The sequence below is a fragment of the Ascaphus truei genome, chromosome 20, assembly GCF_040206685.1.
Source record: "Ascaphus truei isolate aAscTru1 chromosome 20, aAscTru1.hap1, whole genome shotgun sequence".
Lineage (NCBI taxonomy): Eukaryota > Metazoa > Chordata > Amphibia > Anura > Ascaphidae > Ascaphus > Ascaphus truei.
Window position 1 is genome coordinate 26,435,576 of NC_134502.1, and position 24,385 is coordinate 26,459,960.

General features: G+C 57.7%; 2 protein-coding genes across 13 annotated transcripts in view; both read right to left on the minus strand.

Moving 5' to 3' along the window:
* The window catches only part of LOC142471047 (bestrophin-2-like), a 92,088-nt gene that overhangs the window by 39,007 nt on the left and 28,696 nt on the right, over positions 1-24,385 (minus strand). The gene's annotated exons all lie outside the window — the stretch shown is intronic.
* Positions 1-24,385, minus strand: part of LOC142470810 (bestrophin-2a-like) — a 60,101-nt gene that overhangs the window by 1,083 nt on the left and 34,633 nt on the right. For all 12 annotated transcript variants that reach the window (XM_075577557.1, XM_075577556.1, XM_075577563.1 and 9 more), the window contains exons 3-9: positions 19,866-19,960; positions 19,132-19,365; positions 16,047-16,201; positions 14,746-14,823; positions 13,642-13,794; positions 13,203-13,283; positions 346-500 (exon numbers count right to left, since the gene is read on the minus strand). In XM_075577557.1, coding sequence (XP_075433672.1) covers positions 346-500; positions 13,203-13,283; positions 13,642-13,794; positions 14,746-14,823; positions 16,047-16,201; positions 19,132-19,365; positions 19,866-19,960 — 951 coding nt within the window. The remainder of the gene's footprint in view (positions 1-345; positions 501-13,202; positions 13,284-13,641; positions 13,795-14,745; positions 14,824-16,046; positions 16,202-19,131; positions 19,366-19,865; positions 19,961-24,385) is intronic.

Genomic DNA, 24,385 nt, shown 5'->3' on the forward strand with positions numbered 1-24,385 from the left:
GAGAGATGCCAGTGGGGGGAGGGGGTAGTGAGATGACAAGGGGGGGGGTAGATGGAGGGGTAGAGAGATGGCAGAGGGGGGGGGGGTGGGGGTAGAGAGAGATGCCAATGGGGGGAGGGGGGTAGTGAGATGACAAGGGGGGGGGTAGGTGGAGGGGTAGAGAGATGCCAGAGAGGGGAGGGGGAAGAGAGAGGCCAGAGGGGCGGAGACAGATGCCAGAGAGTGGGGATGGGGGGGGGGAGAGAGATTCCAGAGGGGGAAGAGGGGTAGAGAGAAGCCAGAAGGAGGGGGAACAGAGATGTGAGAAGGGGGGGGGGGGAGAGAGTTGCCGCCTATGATACTCACATCATGTGAGACGTTGAGCCCTGGTAGGAGCTGGAATCCCTCTGGGATGAAGTGGCCACCGTGTACGGAGCGCGGGGCTCCAAATCGTCCCAATGACGATCCCGCTCCATGAGCGGGAGGTCAGCGTACATCTCATCTACAGCCAACATGGACACCTGGGGGGAGGAGAGAGAGGGGGTGGGGGGGAAGGTATGAAGCCACGGGGGGGGGGGGGAGAAGACACGAGGCCATGGGGCAGGCGGGGAGGGGAGGAAGACACGAGGCCGTGGGGCAGGGGGGGAAGACACAAGGCTGTGGGGGGTAGGGGGATGTGGTGCTATGGGAGGGGAAGAAGTGATGCGGCGCTGCAGAGGGGGGAAGGGATGAGGCACTGCGGGCGGGAAGGGTGAGGCACTGCGGGGGGGAAGGCTGAGGCGCTGTGGAAGGGATGAGGCGCTGCAGGGGAAAGGGATGAGGCACTGTGAGGGGGAAGGGATTAGGCGCTGCAAGGGGGAAGGGATGCGGTGCTATAGGGGGGAAGAGATGAGGTGCTGCGAGGGGGAAGGGGGGAAGGGAGGAGGGGCTGCGGGGGGGAAGGAAGGGAAGAGGCGCTACAGGGGGGAAGGGATGAGGCGCTGCGGGAGGGAGGGAAGGGATGAGGCCCGGCGGGGAGGGGGAAGCGATGAGGTACTGTGGGGGGGAAGGAATGAGGCGCTGCTTGGAGTTGAACTGATGAGGCGCTGCTGGGGGGGGGAAGGGATGAGGTGCTGCGTGGGGGGAAGGGATGAGGCTCTGCGGGAGGGAGGGAAGGGATGAGGCGCTGTGGAGGTAATGGATAAGGCGAGGCTCTGCGGGGGGTAAGGGATGAAGTGAGGCGCTGCAGGGGGGAAAGTGATGAGGCATTGTGGGAAGTTGAGGAAAGGATGACGCGCTACGGGTGGAGGGGGAAGCGATGAGACACTGCTTGGGGGGAAGGGATGAGGCGCTGGGGGGGGTGATAAGACGCGGCGGGGGGGAAAGGGAAGAGGAGCTGTGAGGGGTGAAGGAATGAGGCACTGCGGGGGGGAAGGCATGATGCGCTGCGGGGGAAAGGGAGAGGGCGCTGCGAGGGGGAAGGGATGAGGCGCTGTGGGGAGGATGGGATGAGGCGCTGCAGGGGGGGAAGGGCTGTGGCGCTGTGGGGGGGGGGGAAGGGATGAGGTGCTGGGAGGGGGGGAAGGGATGAGGCACTACAGGGGGGAAGGGATGATGCGCTGTGGGGGAAAGGGATGAGGCACTACGGGGGGGAAGGGATGAGGCGCTGCGAGGGGGAAGGGATGATGCGCTGCGGGGGAAAGGGATGAGGCACTACGGGGGGGAAGGGATGAGGCGCTGCGAGGGGGAAGGGATGAGGCACTACGGGGAGGAAGGGATGATGCGCTGTGGGGGAAAGGGATGAGGCACTACGGGGGGGTAGGGATGAGGCACTACGGGGGGAAGGGATGAGGCGCTGCGAGGGGGAAGGGATGAGGCGCTGCGAGGGGGAAGGGATGAGGCACTACGTGGGGGAAGGGATGAGGTGCTGCGAGGGGGAAGGGATGAGGTGCTGCGTGGGGAAGGGATGAGGTGCTGCGGGGGGAAGGGATGAGGCACTATGGGGGGAAGGGATGAGGCGCTGCGAGGGGGAAGGGATGAGGTGCTGCGTGGGGAAGGGATGAGGCACTATGGGGGGAAGGGATGAGGCGCTGCGAGGGGGAAGGGGTAATGCGCTGTGGGGCAAAGGGATGAGGCACTACGGGGGGGAAGGGATGAGGCGCTGCGAGGGGGAAGGGATGAGGCACTACGTGGGGGAAGGGATGAGGTGCTGCGGGGGGAAGGGATGAGGCACTATGGGGGGGGAAGGGATGAGGCGCTGCGAGGGGGAAGGGATGAGGTGCTGCGTGGGGAAGGGATGAGGTGCTGCGGGGGGAAGGGATGAGGCACTACGGGGGGAAGGGATGAGGCGCTGCGTGGGGGAAGGGATGATGCGCTGCGAGGGGGAAGGGATGAGGTGCTGGGGGGAAAGGGATGAGGCACTACGGGGAGGAAGGGATGAGGTGCTGGGGGGAAGGGATGAGGCACTACGGGGGGGAAGGTATGAGGTGCTGGGGGGGGAAGGGATGAGGCACTACGGGGGGGGAGGGATGAGGTGCTGGGGGGGGAAGGGATGAGGAACTACAGGGGGGGAGTGATGAGGCGCTGCGAGGGGGAAGGGATGAGGCACTACGGGGGGGAAGGGATGAGGTGCTGGGGGGAAGGGATGAGGCACTACGGGGGGGAAGGGATGAGGTGCTGGGGGGGAAGGGATGAGGAACTACGGGGGGAAGGGATGAGGCGCTGCGAGGGGGAAGGGATGAGGTGCTGCAGGGGGAAGGGATGAAGCGCTGCTGGGGGGGAAGGGATGAGGCGCTGCGGGGGGAGGGATGAGGTGCTTGTGACGGTGAGGGGGTACCCAGGCCAGTAATAAAGGTATTTGGCCATGCTGGGTGCCCCTGAGCCATATGGGGGAATTGGGATGGTCAGCTCTTCAACCCAATCATGGCATGTAACTGCACTTGTAATAAAGGTGTATGTGTATTCTTACTGTTCCAGGAGTGCCAACCAGCGGAGAGGTGCAGAGCGTGAGCTTCAGGGGTGCTAACCAGCGGAGAGGTGCAGGGCGTGAGCTTCAGGGGTGCCAACCAGCGGAGAGGTGCAGAGCGTGAGCTTCAGGGGTGCTAACCAGCGGAGAGGTGCAGGGCGTGAGCTTCAGGGGTGCTAACCAGCGGAGAGGTGCAGAGCGTGAGCTTCAGGGGTGCTAACCAGCGGAGAGGTGCAGGGCGTGAGCTTCAGGGGTGCTAACCAGCAGAGAGGTGCAGAGCGTGAGCTTCAGGGGTGCTAACCAGCGGAGAGGTGCAGGGCGTGAGCTTCAGGGGTGCCAACCAGCAGAGAGGTGCAGGGCGTGAGCTTCACGGGTGATTTTACGGTAACATTTTGTCAGGGTGTGTTTGGGTAGACGGGGCCAGTGTTGCTGGTTACCCCGGAACATGTACTCAGGAATCCCCCCCCCCCAGATTCCTGAGGACACGAGGCACACAGGCCACCGGACAAAATCCTCCCAAGAAAGCAGTTTGCAGCTCACCGCCAAATCTCCCTGCTTCAGCACAGACCAGGACCGTAAGAACTGGCAGGGAACTGGATTACACTACAGGTCCCGGTATATGCCCAGAACCCCGTGTGGGGTTCAGTACATCTCTCACCAGGTATATGGTGAAGAGAGTAATAGGTGTTTTAAGTTAAAGTGTAGAGTGTCAGCTCTGCGACCCTGTATGGCTGCAATACTGTAATTGTATTAAAAAAAGCCGTCTGTGTGTCTCCCGCCAGGCGAGTATCATATCATGTTTTAAATATATGGGTTATTGGAACAGTGTTTCCCTGTAAAACGCGCAAAGGAAAAAAGGCTTTTAAAAGCAGCAGCTCGCAGCACAGCGCCCGGCGTTTAGTTAACTGCAGCGGGGAAGGTCCGGGAGCGCTGAGTTTCGCTGTGAGTGCTGCTGGAGTAAAATCATTAAAAAGGTTAAGACGCAATTTTTTATAAAGGTATATAAAAATTGATGTATAAAAGTCCTCAAGGTAGGGTGACAAGATTTTGATAATGAAAAACCGGGAGATTTTTTTTTTTTTTTACATAACAGTTTATTTATTGTAGTACACTTATACTTTACTACCATTAGTCCTTGTTACATAGGTGTGTGTGTGTGTACCTCACTAATCGAACAAAAAAAACCCCAGATGTGAATGATTCTGAACCCCTTAACCAGTGTCAGGATGCCCCCTCTTCACAATCCCGCACCTTACCTGATCCGCAGTCCCTCAAGGTACTACACTGGAGGGGAGGTGTTCCCTACCTGTCTTCCGAGGTCTCCCGTGTGAAGCTTGAGTCAGATCTGGAAGAAAGCAGGGTAGGTTACTTCGGTGAAGGTATTCGGCAGTAAAGATAAGACAGGGAGAGGGTGAGAGAGACAGAGAGAGGGTGAGAGAGACGGAGGGGGAGACGGGGAGGGAGAGAGAGAGAGAGAGAGAGAGGGAGACGGAGAGAGAGGGGGAGAGAGAGAGAGAGAGAGGGGGAGAGAGGGGGAGAGAGAGGGAGAGGGACAGGGAGAGAGGGAGGGAGAGGGACGGAGAGAGAGAAAGAGGGGGAGACGGAGAGAGAGAGGGGGAGACGGGGAGGGACAGACAGGGAGAGAGGGGCAGACAGGGAGAGAGGGACAGAGAGGGAGACACACACACACACACACACACACACTGGTACACACACACACACACACACACACACATACACTGGTACACACACACTAGTACACACACACACTGGTACACACACACACACACACACACACACACACTGGTACGCACACACACAAACTGGTACACACACACACACACACTGGTACACACACACACACTGGTACACACACACACACACTGGTACACACACACACACACTGGTACACACACACACACACACGTACACATACACACACACTGGTATACACACACACACACACACTGACACACACACTGACACACACACTGACACACACACTGACGCACACACTAACGCACACACTGGTGCACACACACACTGGTGCACACACACACTGGTGCACACACACACACACACACACACACACACACACACACACACACACACACACACACACACACACACACACACACACACACACACACACACACACACACACACACACACACACACACACTGGTACACACACACTGGTACACACACACACACTGGTACACACACACACACACACACACACACACACACACACTGGTACACACACACACACACACTGGTACACACACACACACACACACTGGTACACACACACACACACACTGGTACACACACACACACACACACTGGTACACACACACAGTGGAGTACAGACAGAGGCAGCCACGAGCAGGCGGCTCCCCGCCTCCCCCTGCACCCACCCCCGCGCCCGTCTCCCGCACCAAGGTAGCGCCGGGACGCAAAGGTACAAACTGCCGCCCCCCCTCCCCCGGCGGGCAGCCACGGGTTCCTGGGGCAGAATGGGGGGACACCGCGCAGCCCACCCCTGCGCCCATCTCCCGCACCAAGGGGGGGGGGGGGAGGGAGCACCAGGACAGGAGGCAAAGGATCAAAAACCCACCTCTTATCACCCCGGGCAGGCAGAGGGGGGGAGACACCGCACAGAGGAGCCAGGAGCGGGCAGAGACACACACCACGTGTGCTCTGCTGAAGGAAGCGGAAGCCCCGCCCCAGGCACCCTGGCCCTGCCCACCCCCAGGCACCCTGGTCCCGCCCCCAGGCACCCTTCCTTTCCATTCCCACATGCCGGGCCTCGGTGAAAGATGATGCCGTGGGCGGGGCTTAATGCCAGGACGCAAGGGATTGGCCAAGGTAGCAAATGCCGGGGGCGGGACTTTGTACAATGCCGGGCCGCATCCTCCAATCAGCAAGTCCCAGCATGTTTCTACAGGAGAAGCCCAACCCCTGGCATTAAAAAAAAATACTCACCAAGCGGGCTGCTGCAGTCTCACTCGCGCACCGCAGCTAATTACTCGCGCACCGCCGCGGACATTAAAAAAAACACGGGAACACAGGGGAAAAAACGGGATATTTCCGGGACACACAGGAAACCGGGACTGCAGCCGAAAAACTGGGACTGTCCCGGCAAAAAGGGGACGTCTGGTCACCCTACCTCAAGGGTTATGTTTTTGTTAAATCAGCGTTTCCCAATTGGGGTTCCGCGGAACCCTGGGGTTCCGTGGAGCAGTCCCAGGGGTTCCGTCCACGGGGCTGGCCGGCCCGCACTCACTGGGCCGGATTTCCCCCTCAAAAAAAGCAGTCTGTCTGTAGCTGCAATTTCTCAGTCAGGTATTAGGTGACGCTGTGCCGCACAACTCATGTAGCACCTCGTCTGCCTTGCTGCATGCAGCGCGAAACGGTGAGTGTCTGAGTGTGTGTGACAGAGTGTGTGTGTGTCATTGTGTAAGAGAGACATGGGCAAGGGGGGGGGTGAAAGAGAGACATGGGCAGAGGGGGGGGGGTGAAAGAGAGACATGGGCAGAGGGGGGGTGAGAGACATGGGCAGATGGGGGGGATTGAAAGAGAGACATGGGCAAGGGGGGGGGGGTGAAAGAGAGACATGGGGTGTGAGACATATTGGGGGAGGGGGAGACACACTAGGGGAAGGTGAGAGAGACACTGGAGGGGAGGGAGAGTGAGAGAGACACTGGAGAGAATGGAGAGTGAGAGAGACACTGGAGGGAAGGGTGAGTGAGAGAGACAATGGAGGGAAGGGAGAGTGAGAGAGACACTGGGGAGGAAGTGACACACTGGCTTGAGGGAGAAAGAGACCCTGAGGTGATGGAGAGACACATTAGCTGGAGGGAGAGACACTGGGGGGCGGGGGGAGTGAGAGACACACTGGGGGGAGGTGAGAGAGAGACACTGGAGGGAAGGGATAGTGATAGAGACACTGGGGGGAGGAAGTGACTGTTATGCCGGTGCTGCCCGCAGACCAGACCCGTCCCCTGTGCTGAGGTGGGACGTAGGGATACACGCACCCGCAGCAAAGGGACCGTGTCCGGAGTGTGGTGTTATTGTTGCCAGGCCAGGTATAGTAGTGAAGACAATACTTGCCGGTACCGGTAGTAGAGAAGGAGTAGTTATTGCCGTTGCCAAGATCAGGGATGCCAGAAGTCACGAAGTCCAAGTAGAGCCAAAGTCGAGAGCCAGAGGGGGTAGTCGTCCAATACGCGTCAATTCCTGAGGAGTCACTGAGTGAATAGTAAAAAGCTTCCATACAGAACTATGTCGAGCGACGAGTGATGGGAAGCACAGGCATAATAAAGCTGGGCAGGCCAATGGGAAAAGGGGGCAGGCCTGGAGGACTGCAAGGAGTCCTCCCTGATAGGAGAGAGGTGTTACAGCCCCAGCTGAGTGTAATCATTGATTTGCATGGAACTGTGTGATGCTTGAGGGCGACGCCTCACTGCAGCAGCAGTGGTTAAAAGTGCTCTGTTAGGCGTGTGCTCTGTAAACTGAGAATGCATGCACATAACGTCTGGGGCTGGCGTGCGTGTACGAGGGCGTGGGCGTGACCGGCGCTGAGCAGAGGAATAGCCGAGGGGAGTGATCCCGCGACGGCGGCAGGGGCGAGGAGCCGTGGAGACCGGTAAGGCAGGATTGTTTATTGTGTCCAGGGACTCCTTGCGGAGAGGGAGTGCTTTGTGTGAGAAGCGAGGAGAACGCCGATTCCTGACAGTATCCCCCTCTTCAGGAACGGCCTCAGGACGGTCCAAGAACGGTTTCTCTGGAAACTTTTTCCTGAAGGACTTAAGAAGGGCCGTGGCATGAATGTCCTTTGAAGGTACCCAGGATCTCTCTTCAGGGCCAAAGCCCTTCCACTGCACCAAGAACTGGAGCTGACCCCTGGATAGGCGAGAATCCAAAAGGGAGTGAACTTCGTATTCCTCGTTAATTTGTACAGTAATGGGATCCGGTTTACGAGTCTGATCCGGAAAGAAGTGACTGGAGATAAATGGTTTTAAGAGGGACACATGAAAGACATTGGGAATCTTCATACTGGGTGGTAGTTGGAGCCGGAATGCCACAGGATTGATTTGTTCACAAATAGGGAAGGGACCCAGGAACTTAGGTGCCAGTTTAGGAGATGGTACCTTGAGGTGGATATTCCTAGAGGAGAGCCATACCAAATCCCCTGGTTTGTAACTGGGCGCCGAACGACGACGACGATCGGCTTGTCGTTTCGATCTGCGGGAGGAGTTGAGAAGGGTAGACTGAATCCTGGACCATGCGGTTTGGAGGGAAGAAATGCGTTCATCTACGGCTGGTACTCCAGAAGGAATGTTGGGGATGGGAAGACAGGGAGGGTGGAACCCATAATTTATAAAGAAGGGAGACTCCCGGGTGGACTCGTTTTTTGCAGAATTGACGACATACTCTGCCCAAGAGAGGAGTTGAGCCCAATCATCCTGGAAATCGGATATAAAACATCTGAGGTACTTCTCCAGGGATTGATTGATTCTCTCCGTTTGTCCATTGGACTGAGGATGATAGGCGGAAGAGAAGGAAGAAGAGATGCCCAATCTCTTCGTGAAAGCTCTCCAAAATTTGGATACGAACTGAGAACCTCTGTCAGAAACAATGGACGAAGGAATCCCATGAATCCGGAAAATCTGCTCCGTAAAGATATCAGCAAGGGCGGGGGAGGTGGGTAATCCTTTAAGTGGAATGAAATGGGACATCTTCGAGAACCTGTCCACGACCACCAAGATAGTGTTCATTCCTCTGGACCTGGGCAACTCCACGATGAAATCCATAGAAATGTGGGACCAGGGGCGATAACAGTCGGGAACTGGAAGGGATAACAGAAAACCCTGAGGCTTTTGACGGAGAGTCTTGCTTTGAGCGCACGTGGGGCATGCGCGGGTAAATTCCAGAATATCTTGAGACATTCTTGGCCACCAGAAATTCCGACGAATGAGATCAGTAGTCTTCTTAAAACCTGGATGACCTGCAGATTTAGAGGAGTGACCCCAAGACAGGACTTCTGGAACAAATTTGGATGGTACAAAGAGTTTGTTGTCGGGGAACGACCAAGTTCTTGGGAATGCATCTCTGGGAGTGCAAAATCTTGTCAAGATTCTTGAAAGTAGACGTCGTGGCGAGAATCCTCTCATGTGGAAGGATAGTCTCCAACGATTCCTCTGGCCTCTCCTCAGAAGAATGTATTCGGGAGAGAGCGTCTGCCTTTACGTTCTTGGTCCCGGGGATATAGGACAGGTGAAAATCGAATCGAGAAAAAAAAAAGAGCCCAACGAGCCTGTCGTGGACCAAGGCGTCGAGCATTCTCTATGTAAAGAAGGTTCTTGTGGTCCGTGAGAATAGTAAACGGCTCTTTCGACCCCTCCAGCAGGTGTCTCCACTCTTGAAGAGCCATCTTCACGGCCAGAAGTTCCCTGTTACCCACGTCATAGTTCCTCTCGGCAGACGAGAATTTCTTGGAAAAATATGCACAGGGATGTAACTTATCTTGGGACGTGGGTCTCTGAGACAGAACGGCACCAGCGCCGCAATCAGAAGCGTCGACCTCCAGTACAAAGGGAAGTTCAATGTCGGGATGACGGAGAATAGGTGCGGATATAAAGGCTTCCTTAAGTGTCTCGAAGGCGGAGATGGCCTCGGATGACCAAGCAGAAGGATCAGCTCCTTTTTTGGTGAGCGCAGTAAGGGGGTGCCATAATGGTGGAAAAACTCTGTATAAACTTACGATAATAATTAGCGAAGCCTAAAAAACGTTGTATGGCCTTGAGAGAATTGGGTCTTGGCCATTTAGTGACCGCTTGAAGTTTACCGGAGTCCATCATAAACCCCTCATCTGAAATGATATACCCCAGGAACGGAGTAGAGGTCGTATGAAAGGTGCACTTCTCCAGTTTAGCGTATAAATGGTGTTCACGGAGACGGGAAAGGACGTAGGAGGTGTGGCGTATATGGTCCTGGAAATCTTTGGAAAAAATCAGGATGTCATCCAAGTATACAATAACAAAAATATTATTGAGTACCTTACGAAAGACGTGGTTGATGAATCCTGGAAGACAGCGGGAGCATTACATAAGCCGAAAGGCATTACCAGATATTCGTAGTGTCCACTACGCGTGTTGAAGGCCGTCTTCCATTCATCCCCCTTCCTGATGCGCACCAGGTTATAGGCACCACGTAGATCCAACTTGGAAAAAATCTTGGCCCTCTGTAATTTATCGAACAGTTCGGTAATAAGGGGAAGGGGGGTAACGATTTTTAATAGTGATGTGGTTTAAACCCCTGTAGTCGATGCAAGGCCTCAACGACCCATCCTTTTTCTTGACAAAGAAAAACCCAGCCCTGCTGGGGAATTGGAGTGACGGATAAAGCCTTTCTTGAGATTCTCCTGGATATATTCATCCAAAGCGTGAGATTCTGGTAACGACAAGGGGTAGGTCTTGGTCTTGGGTAGGGAGTAACCTGGAACTAGATCGATTGGACAATCGTAAGTCCTGTGTGGCGGCAAGAGGTCTGACTGTACCTTATTGAAAACGTCCCCGGAATTGATGGTAAACGGAAGGTAGAATAACTTCGGGAACAGAGGTATTGGCCAGCAGTTGATGAGTCTCGCCTGACCTCGGCCTCCAGGAAATGGGGAGCGGAGGAAGTCCAGTCAATGAGAGGATTGTTAAGCTGTAGCCAAGGAAGACCAAGGGTGATGGGTATCCCAGGAGCGTGAATGGCATCGAGAACTAAGGTCTCCTTGTGTAGATGTGAAGACAGAAGCAAGGGAGCCGTCTCTAAGGAGATGTGGGCCGGGGTAAGAGGACGTCGATCGATACCGACGAGTGCGATGGGAACCTTCTTTCTCACTAGGGGTATGCGGTTAACCCCTGGCGAATTCTAGATCCACAAAGTTTCCTCCAGCTCCTGAGTCAATGAAAGCGGCGGTAGAAGTCTTGAACTTATCGCCTGAAAGGAAGACTGGAAATGTAAGTTTCTTAGGGAGTTCACCTTTAAGAAGGGGACGTGGAGACATTACACCCAGAGAGAGCCCCTCTGTACTCACTGGGTGTTCCGTTTCCCCGGACACAATGGACACTCCCGAACCCAATGTTCCATGGATCCGCAGTAGAAACACAATCCCCCGGCGTGGCGGAACTGCCGTATCGGTGTGCGGATGCGTTGTACCCCCAATTGCATTGGCTCTGGCAACTCCAGTGCAGGACGAAGAGGTGTGGTAGCACTTGAGGGAGCAGGAGCGAGGAGCCGTGGAGACCGGTAAGGCAGGATTGTTTATTGTGTCCAGGGACTCCTTGCGGAGAGGGAGTGCTTTGTGTGAGAAGCGAGGAGAACGCCGATTCCTGACAGTGACACACTGGCTGGAGGGAGAGAGAGACCCTGAGGTGATGGAGAGACACACTGGCTGGAGTGAGAGACACTCAGGGGAGGGAGTGAGAGACACACTGGCTGGAGTGAGAGACACTCAGGGGAGGGAGTGAGAGACACACTGGGGGGAGGGAGAGACACACTGGCTGGAGTGAAAGACACACTGGGGGGAGGGAGAGACACACTGGCTGGAGTGAGAGACACTGGGGGGAGGAGGTGAGAGACACACTGGCTGGAGTGAGAGGACACTGGGGGGAGGAGGTGAGAGACACACTGGCTGGAGTGAGAGACACACTGGCTGGAGTGAGAGACACACTGGGGGGAGTGAGAGACACCTGGGGGGAGGGAGAGACACATTGGGGGGAGGGAGCGGTGTTTTTAAAAAAAAAATGATCTTGAACCAAAAAAATGTTTCTGTTTAAAAAAATATAAAAGGGTTCCACGGCTAATTTAATTGGGAAACAATGTGTTAAAGTAATGTTCAGAGGAAGTCATTCAGTGTGGTTGAAGGCACATTTGCATGGGAGCCATCGTGGCTACTCCGCCCCTAAGCTTCAAAGGACCAGTTTCAAAGGCCGTCCAGAATATGAAGGTATTATCCATGTGTTAGCAAAGGTATGGAAGTGTTAGACCCTGTGTTAGCAAGAAGGGGTTAAGGAAGAGACTTCAATAAGCCATCCTGCCAAATAGCTGCTCTGTCCAGACTTTTCAGCTGCGAGCCGGCAGGGGGGTCTAGCATGACAAATGGGGAAAGATGGCGTTTGTCGCACATGCCCAGTTGCTATGCTGAAGCTCCCCTTGCCAGTCTACACAGGACTGGCAAACTCCAGGATAGGTGGGATAATTTATTCCCACGCAGAGATTGGCTGCCCAGGTTAGGTATTGGGAGTTTTAACCCTATAATAATCTGTGCAGCCCATGAGGGATGAGAGTCATCATGCGGTAACAGATTCACCTAAGATTTATGATGCAGTGAAAGATCTATCCTGTAACAAGATTTAACATCGTAACTAGTAAGTGTATTTTTTGTTGTAATTGTAAATCAAGCTGTGTATGTTCATTGTGTAAATAAATTACAATTTATTTTATCTCTTGCTTTGCTCAATCAAAATATCCGGGTATTTTGGTGTTAAAAGTTCTGGTCTCACGTGGCAGTGCTCCGTGGGGGGGGGGAGGATGAGGTGCTGCGAGGGGGGGAAAAGGGATGAGGCACTGTTGGTGGGGGAAGCGATGAGGCGCTGTGGGGGGAAAGGGATTAGGCACCATGGGTGGGGGGGGGGGGTGGGATGAGGTGCTCCGTGGGGGGAAAGGGATGAGATGCTGCGGGGAGGGGGAAGGGATGAGGTGCTGTGGGGGGGATGCGATGAGGCACTGTGGGGGGGGGGGGGGGGTTCTAGGCACCATAGGGGGGGAAGGGGTGATGCGCTGTGGGGGGGAAATTTGAGCTCCTGGGGGGGGGAAGGGATGAAACGCGGCAGGGGGGGAAGAGATGAGCTGCTGTGGGGGGGTGAAGGGATGAGGCGCTGGTGGGGGGGAAGGGATGAGGCGCTGCGGGGGGGGAAGGGATGAGGCGCTGGGGGGGGGAAGGGATGAGGTGCTGTGGGGGGGAAAGGATGAGGTGCTGCTGAGGAGAAAGGATAAGGCTGCAGGGGGAAGGGATGAGGCTGCGGGGGGGGGAGGGGAGGAAGGGATGAGGTGCTGCAGGGGGGGGGGGCTGGGATGAGGCTGCGTGAGGGGGAGGGGCTGAGGCCCTACAGGGCAGAAGGGATGAGGCACTACAGGGTGGAATGGACGAAGTACTGTAGGGGAGTAGGGATGAGGCGCTGCTGGTGGGGGAGGGGGGGAGATGAGGCTTTGGGGACATTACCTGGAAATTCCGGTCAATCAGAAAATTGGTCTCAAAATCGTCATCGTCCTCCCCAAATGGGTTAATGAGCTGCTCCCCTACCTGCAGGAAGCAGAGGGGGGCGTCATGTGACCTGGTGGGGTGGGGGAGGGGCGTCAGTACCCAGAGCCCTTTAATCATAAAGTCATGTGACCCAGAGCCTGGCATACCTGTCTAATCCAAGCTGCTCTGGCCACACCCCCTGCTGTGGCCCCGCCCCCGAGGAGCCAGCCCATTGAGGGATATATTCTGTGGGTACCGCACTCACCCCTCTGATATGGGGTATTTTCCGGAATATATTAAGGGTTCCCCCCTAGGCCAGTGAGAAGTGATCTATGTATATTTGGGAGGGGTATATTGAAGGTGTACCCTGGGGCTGTGATGGGGGGGGGAGGAAAAATATAGTCAGGGGCCCCCATACCTTGAGCCAACCAGCGTAGAAGAAGAACTCGAGCAGCGTAAAGAAAGGGAAATAGATATCCAGGTTGTAGCCGTCATGTTTTTGTTTCGGATCCAGGAACTGGCGACCAATCAGACAGGCCACGAAGAAGCTGTACACAGCGATTGTCACCACCTGGAGGTCACGCAGAGAGAGACGTCATACAGGCAACCGTGAGGTCACGCAGAGAGGGAGAGAGGGGGGGAGGGAGAGAAGGAGAGGGGAGGGGGGAGAGGGGGGGGAGGGAGAGAAGGAGAGGGGAGGGGGGAGAGGGGAGAGAGGGAGAGGGGAGAGAGGGATGGTGGGGGAGAGAGGGAGAGGGGAGAGAGGGAGAGGGGAGGGGGGGGAGAGGGAAAGGGGAGGGGGGAGAGAGGGAAAGGGGAGGGGGGGAGAGAGGGAAAGGGGAGGGGAGAGAGAGGGAAAGGGGAGAGAGGGAGAGGGAGGGGGGAGCGGGGGAGGAGGAGAGAGGGAGAGGGGAGGGGAGGGGGGGAGAGGGAGAGAGGGAGAGGGGAGAGAGGGATGGTGGGGGAGAGAGGGAGAGGGGAGAGAGGGAGAGGGGAGGGGGGGGAGAGGGAAAGGGGAGGGGGGAGAGAGGGAAAGGGGAGGGGGGGAGAGAGGGAAGGGGAGGGGAGAGAGAGGGAGAGGGGAGGGGGGAGAGGGGAGAGAGGGAGAGGGGAGAGAGGGATGGTGGGGGAGAGAGGGAGAGGGGAGAGAGGGAGAGAGGAGGGGGGGAGAGGGAAAGGGGAGGGGGGAGAGAGGGAAAGGGGAGGGGGGGAGAGAGGGAAAGGGGAGGGGAGAGAGAGGGAAAGGGGAGAGAGGGAGAGGGAGGGGGGAGCAGGGGGAGGAGAGAGAGGGAGAGGGGAGGGGGGAGAGGGGGAGGAGGGGGCGGGGAAGAGGAGGGGGAAGGAGAGGAGGGGGGAGAGAGGAGGGGGGAGAGAGGAGGGGGGAGAGGAGAGGGGCGGATGCCGCACGCAGAGAGGGGGATACGGCGCACAGAGAGGGGGGGACGCGTCGCGCAGAGAGGGAGAAAGTGAAAGAGAGACCAGAGACGTGACTGACAGACCTCACACACGGAGCGTTTCTTACCTGCGTATAAACCAGCGGGACACTGATCCAGTCGTAATGAAAGAGCATCTCACAGTTACCCCTAAATATGTTTAACTCCTGGGAGGGGGGAGAGAAGGAGAGAGAACAGGAGGGGTGGGGGGAGAGAGAGAAGAATTGGGGGGGGAGAGGGAGAACATGGGGGGAAGAAAGAGAGAATATGGGGGAGAGAGAGAGAAAGATGGGAAGAGAGAGAAGAGGGGGAGAGAGAGAGAATTGGGAAGAGAAAGAAGGTGGGGGAAGAGTGAGAAGATGGGGGGGAAAGACAGAAGATGGGGAAGAGAGAGAATATGGGGAGAGAGAGTAGATAGGTGGGAGAGAGAAGGCGGAGGGAGAGAAATAAGATGGGGGAAAGAGAGAGAATATGGGGGATGAGAGAGAAGGGGGGAAAAGCGATCAGGGGAGGGAGAAAGAGCGAGCAGGGGGGGAGAAAGAGCGAGCAGGGGAGGAGAAGAGCGAGCAGGGGGGAAAAGAGCAAGCAGGGCAGGGAGAAAGAGCGAGCAGAGGGGGGAAGAGTGAGCAACGGGGGGAAAAGAGCGAACAGGGGGGGAAGACGAGCAGGGGGGGAGAAAGAGCGAGCAGGGGGGGAGAAGAGCGAGCAGGGGGAGAAAGAGCGAGCAGGGGGGAGAAAGAGTGAGCAGGGGGGGAGAAGAGCGAGCGGGGGGGAAAAGAGCAAGCAGGGCAGGGAGAAAGAGTGAGCAGAGGGGGGAAGAGTGAGCAGCGGGGGGAAAAGAGCGAACGGGGGGGGAAGACGAGCAGAGGTGGAGAAGAGCGAGCAGGGGGGAAAGAGAGCAGGGGAAAAGAGCGAGAAAGGGGGGGGAAGAGTGAGAAGAGGGTAAGAGCGAGAAGGGGAAGAGCGAGAAAGGGGGGGAAAGCGAGACAAGGTGGGGAAGAGTAAGAAGGGGGGAGTGCGAGAAGGGGGGGAAGAGCGAGAAGGGGGGGGGAAGAGCGAAACGGGGAAGAGCGAGACAGGGGGAAGAGCAAGAAGGGGGGGAGGGCAAGAAGGGGGGAAAGAGTGAGCAGGTGGTGAAGAGCAGCAATAGGAGGGAGAAGAGAGGTGGGGAGAGGAGGGAAGAGAGAAGAGGGGGGAGAGAATCAAAGACAAATCAGAGACTTGCAGAGTGTCGCTTCATTAACCCCCCCCCCCCTCCTGCAGAGCATCACTTCGCTAATTCCCCCATAGAACGCTCCACAAACCCCCTCCTGAAGAGCATCGCTTCCCAAACCAGTCCTGCAGAGCATCGCTCCCCAAACCAGTCCTGCAGAGCATCGCTCCCCCTCACCTCCATGAGCAGCTGGAACGCCGCGTCATCTCGAACCTGCCCCTCTTTTCGCGCCTGCATCGCCAGGTTACAGAACCACACGCACGGGATCCAGTACTTATGGGATGCAGAGGGCAGCGCATCATACTTCGTCCTCTCCAGGAGAGTCATGAACCCTGAGAGTCACAGGACTGTGTCACCCCCCGTCTGTGTCACTGTGTCACCCGCCTTGTCTGTGTCACTGTGTCACCCTGCGGGGGGAGGGACAGACTCCATGTCCCATAGCTCCCTCCTGTCTGTGTCACTGTGTCACCCTGCAGGGGGAGGGACAGACTCCATGTCCCATAGCTCCCTCCTGTCCGTGTCACTGTGTCACCCTGCGGGGGGAGGGACAGACTCCATGTCCCATAGCTCCCTCCTGTCTGTGTCACTGTGTCACCCTGCGGGGGGAGGGACAGACTCCATGTCCCATAGCTCCCACCTGTCTGTGTCACTGTGTCACCCTGCGGGGGGAGGGACAGACTCCATGTCCCATAGCTCCCTCCTGTCTGTGTCACAGTGTCACCCTGCGGGGGGAGGGACAGACTCCATGTCCCATAGCTCCCTCCTGCCTGTGTCACTGTGTCACCCTGCGGGGGGAGGGACAGACTCCATGTCCCATAGCGCCCTCCTGTCTGTGTGACTGTGTCACCCTACAGGGTTATATATATAGTTTTATTTTGGCTTATGGTGTTACTTTGAGCTTTCATGTATTGCATAATGTTTTGATTTTGTTGTTTTGATAGTGAATTGTGTAATTTCATTTGGATTGGATTAATTGATGGTAATTTATTTCTGTTTACTTCTTGCTTTGTTTTTATTTTCTGATTGTTTGGATGGCATTGTTTCTTGTTTGTAATTGTTTTAGTTTGAGCATTGATTGGCATAGTGTTACATGATGCACAGATTATTTGCATCATGTACACACTGTACCATTCAATTGTTTGATTGACATTTGATATATATTTATTTGGCTAGGTGCTGTGTTTTCTTTTGAGATGTGCTTTATTTTCTTTTGCAATCTGCTGTGTTTTGCATGTAACAATGTGATGTTTTGATTTGGCTATGTGATGTTTTGATTTGGCTATGTGATGTTTTGATATGTTTTTGTAATCCTTAACCATTTCATTGTATATTGGTTAATCGTGCCCATATTATATATTGTATATATTATTTTAGGCATGATGAAGCCACTGTACAAATGAATGGGTGAAGGGTGGGGGTAGTTGCCTGGGGAGAGTGGTTAGGCCTCGTGGGTGGGTATCGGGGTAGGGTGGGTTAACCCCTTAATTACTTTCGCGGTTATTAACCAATAAGATAATTAAGGGGTTAGGGGACATTAGAATGTATTTGCAATTTATTTTTCTGGCAACGGAGGACAGGGACCTTGCTGTATTCTGACGAGGACATCCTTCATATTGCTGTGGTAAGTAGAACTGTATTTATTTACTTTATTTATGCTGGTTTATGTGTTTCATATCTGGATAATAGTTATTTCCCCCATTACTGTACTGTATGTGTTTGGTGTGTGGGGGTGGGGTGGGGTTGATTTAATTAAATGTTGGCCATGTTTTATTTTTTTTACATACAGGCTTATTGTATTTTAAATCGGCAAATGCATTATTATCCATATGTGGATAATAGTAATTTTGCCCATTACTGTACTGTATGTGTTGGGGGCGGGAGGGGGTGTGTATTTATTTATAAACTCCTGTCTGTGTCACGGTGTCACCCTGCGGTGGGAGGGACAGACCACGTGTCCCATAGCTCCCTCCTTTCTGTGTCACTGTGTCACCCTGCGGTGGGAGGGACAGACCACATGTCCCATAGCTCCCTCCTGTCTGTGTCACTGTGTCACCCTGCGGGGGGAGGGACAGACTCCATGTCCCATAGCTCCCTCCTGTCTGTGTCACTGTGTCACCCTGCGGTGGGAGGGACAGACTCCGTGTCCCATAGCTCCCTCCTGTCTGTGTCACCCTGCGGTGGGAGGGACAGACTCCATGTCCCATAGCTCCCTTCTGTCTGTGTCACTGTGTCACCCTGCGGTGGGAGGGACAGACTCCGTGTCCCATAGCTCCCTCCTGTCTGTGTCACCCTGCGGTGGGAGGGACAGACTCCATGTCCCATAGCTCCCTCCTGTCTGTGTCATTGTGTTACCCTGCGGGGGAAGGGACAGACTCCATGTCCCATAGCTCCCTCCTGTCTGTGTCACTGCGTCACCCTGCGGTGGGAGGGACAGACTCCGTGTCCCATAGCTCCCTGCTGTCTGTGTCACTGTGTCACCCTGCGGGGGGAGGGACAGACTCCATGTCCCATAGCTCCCTCCTGTCTGTGTCACTGTGTCACCCTGCGGGGGGAGGGACAGACTCCATGTCCCATAGCTCCCTCCTGCCTGTGTCACTGTGTCACCCTGCGGTGGGAGGGACAGACTCCATGTCCCATAGCTCCCTCCTGCCTGTGTCACTGTGTCACCCTGCGGGGGGAGGGACAGACTCCATGTCCCATAGCTCCCTCCTGTCTGTGTCACTGTGTCACCCTGCGGGGGGAGGGACAGACTCCATGTCCCATAGCTCCCTCCTGTCTGTGTCACTGTGTCACCCTGCGGGGGGAGGGACAGGCTCCATGTCCCATAGCTCCCTCCTGTCTGTGTCACTGTGTCACCCTGCAGGGGGAAATATGGGAAGACATATTTTGGGTCAGGGTTTACAGGAGGGGGTATATTTTTATTTTAGGGAGGTCACATAAGGGACAGCATTTCTTAAGGCTATAGCAGGTATATGTAGGAGTGGGGGTCACCCTGGAGGTATCATTTTTTGGGGCGTACTATAGTGGATATATTTTGGGGTGCGAGACCCACAGGGGGTATATTTTTGGGGGTGATCCCACGGGAGAAAGGGGAGGAGGGGGGAGGAGAGGGGGAGAGAGAGAGAGGAGAGGGGGAGAGAGAGGAGAGAGAAAGGAGAGGGGAGAGAGAGAGGAGAGGGGGAGAGAGAAAGGAGAGGGGGAGAGAGAGGAGAGGGGGGGAGAGAAAGGAGAGGGGGAGAGAGGAGAGGGGAGGTTGTCTCACCGGTATCCACCACATGCTCCATGGTTGGGAACCTTTTGAAGACTGTGGTGCTGACAGAGCGCTTGATGAGGAGCGCTGAAAGGCTGCAGTAGCGCATGAGTGTGCGGCGGTACATGCGTCCTCTCTCGTCTGTTCCGTGCACGGTCGCCGAGATGACGCACATGAGGCGGTCCGGTGTCGGTATGGACTGGTACTGATTCCACCAGCGTTCCACTATCAGTTCAATGTAAAAACCTGCGGGGAGGGAGGGGGTGAGAGAAGGGGGGGAGCGTGAGAGAGACGGGAGAGGGTGGGGGAGAGAGGGAAAAGAGACAGAGGGAAAAGAGAGAGGGAAAAAAGAGAGAAAGAAAGAGAGAGAGAGCGCGAGAGAGAGAACGCGAGAGAGGGAGAGAGGGAGAGAGCGAGAAAAAAAAGAGAGAGAGAGAAAGTGAGAAAGAGAGAGAGAGAAAAGAGAAAAAAGAGAGAGAGAGAGAAAGTGAGAGACAGAAAGAGAGAGAGAGAGAGAGAGAAAGAGAGAAAAAAAAAGGAGAGAGAGAGAAAGAGAGATAAAAGAGAGAGAGAAAGAGAGAGAACGAGAAAGAGAGAGAGAGAAAGAGAACGAGAAAGAGAGAGAGAGAGAAAGAGAACGAGAAAGAGAGAGAGAGAGAGAAAGAGAGGAGACAGACAGAGAGAGACAGATACAGAGACAGACAGAGAGAGACAGAGTCTGTAGATAGTAAATAGAGGTAACTCACTCAGTACGAATGGCACGGGGATGAGCTTTGAGTACGTATTACAGAAAATTGCCACTCTCTCAAAGTAACGTCTGTGATACTCGTTCAGCACTAGCCTGAGGGGACAGACATAGGAACCGGTGACACCATGCAAGCACCCTGCAGAGCGTCGCTCCCTGCCCAACCTTCAGAGCGTCGCTCCCTGCCCAACCTGCAGAGCGTCTCTCCCTGCCCAACCTGCAGAGCGTCGCTCCCTGCCCAACCTGCAGAGCGTCTCTCCCTGCCCAACCTGCAGAGCATCTCTCCCTGCCAGACCTGCCGAGCGTCGCTCCCTGCCCAACCTGCAGAGCGTCGCTCCCTGCCCAACCTGCAGAGCGTCTTTCCCTGCCCAACCCGCAGAGCGTCGCTCCCTGCCCAACCTGCAGAGCGTCGCTCCCTGCCCAACCTGCTGAGCGTCGCTCCCTGCCAAACCTGCAGAGCATCGCTCCCTGCCCAACCTGCAGAGCTTCGCAACCTGCCAAACCTGCAGAGCATCGCTCCCTGCCAACCTGCCGAGCGTCGCTCCCTGCCCAACCTGCCGAGCATCGCTCCCTGCCCAACCTGCAGAGCATCGCTCCCTGCCCAACCTGGAGAGCGTCGCTCCCTGCCCAACCAGCAGAGCATCGCTCCCTGCCAAACCTGCAGAGCGTCGCTCCCTGTCAAACCTGCAGAGCATCGCTCCCTGCCCAACCTGCAGAGCGTCGCTCCCTGCCAACCTGCAGAGCGTCGCTCCCTGCCAACCTGCCGAGCGTCGCTCCCTGCCCAACCCGCAGAGCGTCGCTCCCTGCCCAACCCGCAGAGCGTCGCTCCCTGCCCAACCTGCAGAGCGTCGCTCCCTGCCAACCTGCAGAGCGAAGCTCCCTGCCCAACCTGCAGAGCGTCGCTCCCTGACAACCTGCAGAGCGTCGCTCCCTGCTCAACCCGCAGAGCGTCGCTCCCGGCCCAACCCGCAGAGCGTCGCCCCCTGCCCAACCCGCAGAGCGTCGCTCCCTGCCCAACCCGCAGAGCGTCGCTCCCTGCCCAACATGCAGAGCGTCGCTCCCTGCCAACCTGCAGAGCGTCGCTCCCTGCCCAACCTGCCGAGCGTCGCTCCCTGCCCAACCTGCAGAGCATCGCTCCCTGCCAACCTGCCGAGCGTCGCTCCCTGCCCAACCTGCAGAGCGTCGCTCCCTGCCAACCTGCAGAGCGTCTCTCCCTGCCCAACCTGCAGAGCGTCGCTCCCTTCCCAACCTGCAGAGCGTCTCTCCCTGCCCAACCTGCAGAGCGTCGCTCCCTGCCCAACCTGCAGAGCATCGCTCCCTGCCCAACCTGCCGAGCGTCGCTCCCTGCCCAACCTGCAGAGCGTCGCTCCCTGCCCAACCTGCCGAGCGTCGCTCCCTGCCCAACCTGCAGAGCGTTGCTCCCTGCCAACCTGCAGAGCGTCGCTCCCTGCCAACCTGCAGAGCGTCGCTCACTGCCCAACCTGCTGAGCGTCGCTCCCTGCCCAACCTGCAGAGCGTCGCTCCCTGCCAACCTGCAGAGCGTCGCTCACTGCCCAACCTGCTGAGCGTCGCTCCCTGCCCAACCCGCAGAGCGTCGCTCCCTGCCCAACCTGCAGAGCGTCGCTCCCTGCCCAACCTGCAGAGCGTCGCTCCCTGCCAACCTGCAGAGCGTCGCTCACTGCCCAACCTGCCGAGCGTCGCTCCCTGCCCAACCTGCAGAGTGTCGCTCCCTGCCCAACCTGCAGAGCGTCGCTCCCTGCCCAACCTGCAGAGCGTCGCTCCCTGCCCAACCTGCAGAGCATCGCTCCCTGCCCAACCTGCCGAGCGTCGCTCCTTGCCCAACCTGCAGAGCGTCGCTCCCTGCCCAACCTGCCGAGCGTCGCACCCTGCCCAACATGCAGAGCGTCGCTCCCTGCCCAACCTGCAGAGCGTCGCTCCCTGCCCAATCTGCAGAGCGTCGCTCCCTGCCCAACCTGCCGAGCGTCGCTCCCTGCCCAACCTGCAGAGCATCGCTCCCTGCCCAACCTGCAGAGCGTCGCTCCCTGCCCAACCTGCAGAGCGTCGCTCCCTGCCCAACCTGCAGAGCGTCGCTCCCTGCCCAACCTGCAGAGCGTCGCTCCCTGCCAACCTGCCGAGCGTCGCTCCCTGCCCAACCCGCAGAGCGTCGCTCCCTGCCCAACCTGCAGAGCATCGCTCCCTGCCCAACCTGCAGAGCGTCGCTCCCTGCCCAACCTGCAGAGCGTCGCTCCCTGCCCAACCTGCAGAGCGTCGCTCCCTGCCCAACCTGCAGAGCGTCGCTCCCTGCCAACCTGCCGAGCGTCGCTCCCTGCCCAACCTGCAGAGCATCGCTCCCTGCCCAACCTGCAGAGCATCGCTCCCTGCCAAACCTGCAGAGCATCGCTCCCTGCCCAACCCGCAGAGCGTCACTCCCTGCCCAACCTGCAGAGCGTCACTCCCTGCCCAACCGCAGAGCGTCACTCCCTGCCCAACCGCAGAGCGTCACTCCCTGCCCAACCTGCCGAGCGTCGCTCCCTGCCCAACCTGCAGAGCATCGCTCCCTGCCCAACCTGCAGAGCATCGCTCCCTGCCAAACCTGCAGAGCATCGCTCCCTGCCCAACCCGCAGAGCGTCACTCCCTGCCCAACCTGCAGAGCGTCACTCCCTGCCTAACCGCAGAGCGTCACTCCCTGCCCAACCGCAGAGCGTCACTCCCTGCCCAACCTGCAGAGCGTCGCTCCCTGCCAAACCTGCCGAGCATCGCTCCCTGCCCAACCGCAGAGCGTCACTCCCTGCCCAACCGCAGAGCGTCACTCCCTGCTCAACCGCAGAGCGTCACTCCCTGCCCAACCTGCAGAGCGTCGCTCCCTGCCCAACCCGCAGAGCGTCGCTCCCTGCCCAACCTGCCGAGCGTCGCTCCCTGCCCAACCGCAGAGCGTCACTCCCTGCCCAACCGCAGAGCGTCACTCCCTGCTCAACCGCAGAGCGTCACTCCCTGCCCAACCTGCAGAGCGTCGCTCCCTGCCCAACCCGCAGAGCGTCGCTCCCTGCCCAACCTGCCGAGCGTCGCTCCCTGCCCAACCTGCAGAGCGTCGCTCCCTGCCCAACCCGCAGAGCGTCGCTCCCTGCCAACCTGCAGAGCGTCGCTCCCTGCCCAACCCGCAGAGCGTCGCTCCCTGCCCAACCTGCAGAGCATCGCTCCCTGGCCAACCTGCAGAGCATCGCTCCCTGCCCAACCCGCAGAGCGTCACTCCCTGCCCAACCGCAGAGCGTCACTCCCTGCCCAACCGCAGAGCGTCACTCCCTGCCCAACCGCAGAGCGTCGCTCCCTGCCCAACCTGCAGAGCGTCGCTCCCTGCCCAACCTGCCGAGCGTCGCTCCCTGCCCAACCTGCAGAGCGTCGCTCCCTGCCAACCTGCCGAGCGTCGCTCCCTGCCCAAACTGCAGAGCATCGCTCCCTGCCCAACCTGCAGAGCGTCGCTCCCTGCCAACCTGCCAAGCGTCGCTCCCTGCCCAAACTGCAGAGCATCGCTCCCTGCCCAACCTGCAGAGCGTCGCTCCCTGCCCAACCTGCAGAGCGTCGCTCCCTGCCCAACCTGCAGAGTGTCGCTCCCTGCCCAACCTGCAGAGCGTCGCTCCCTGTCAAACCTGCAGAGCGTCGCTCCCTGCCAACCTGCAGAACGTCGCTCCCTGCCCAACCTGCAGAATGTCCCTCCCTGCCCAACCCGCAGAGCGTCGCTCCCTGCCCAACCTGCAGAGCGTCGCTCCCTGCCCAACGTGCAGAGTGTCGCTCCCTGCCCAACCTGCAGAGCGTCGCTCCCTGCCCAACCTGCAGAGCATCGCTCCCTGCCAACCTGCCGAGCGTCGGTCCCTGCCCAACCTGCAGAGCGTCGCTCCCTGCCCAACCTGCAGAGCATCGTTCCCTGCCCAACCTGCCGAGCGTCGCTCCCTGCCCAACCTGCAGAGCGTCGCTCCCTGCCCAACCTGCCGAGCGTCGCTCCCTGCCCAACCTGCAGAGCGTTGCTCCCTGCCAACCTGCAGAGCGTCGCTCCCTGCCAACCTGCAGAGCGTCGCTCACTGCCCAACCTGCTGAGCGTCGCTCCCTGCCCAACCTGCAGAGCGTCGCTCCCTGCCAACCTGCAGAGCGTCGCTCACTGCCCAACCTGCTGAGCGTCGCTCCCTGCCCAACCCGCAGAGCGTCGCTCCCTGCCCAACCTGCAGAGCGTCGCTCCCTGCCAACCTGCAGAGCGTCGCTCACTGCCCAACCTGCCGAGCGTCGCTCCCTGCCCAACCTGCAGAGTGTCGCTCCCTGCCCATCCTGCAGAGCGTCGCTCCCTGCCAACCTGCAGAGCGTCGCTCCCTGCCCAACCTGCAGAGCATCGCTCCCTGCCCAACCTGCCGAGCGTCGCTCCTTGCCCAACCTGCAGAGCGTCGCTCCCTGCCCAACCTGCCGAGCGTCGCTCCCTGCCCAACATGCAGAGCGTCGCTCCCTGCCCAACCTGCAGAGTGTCGCTCCCTGCCCAA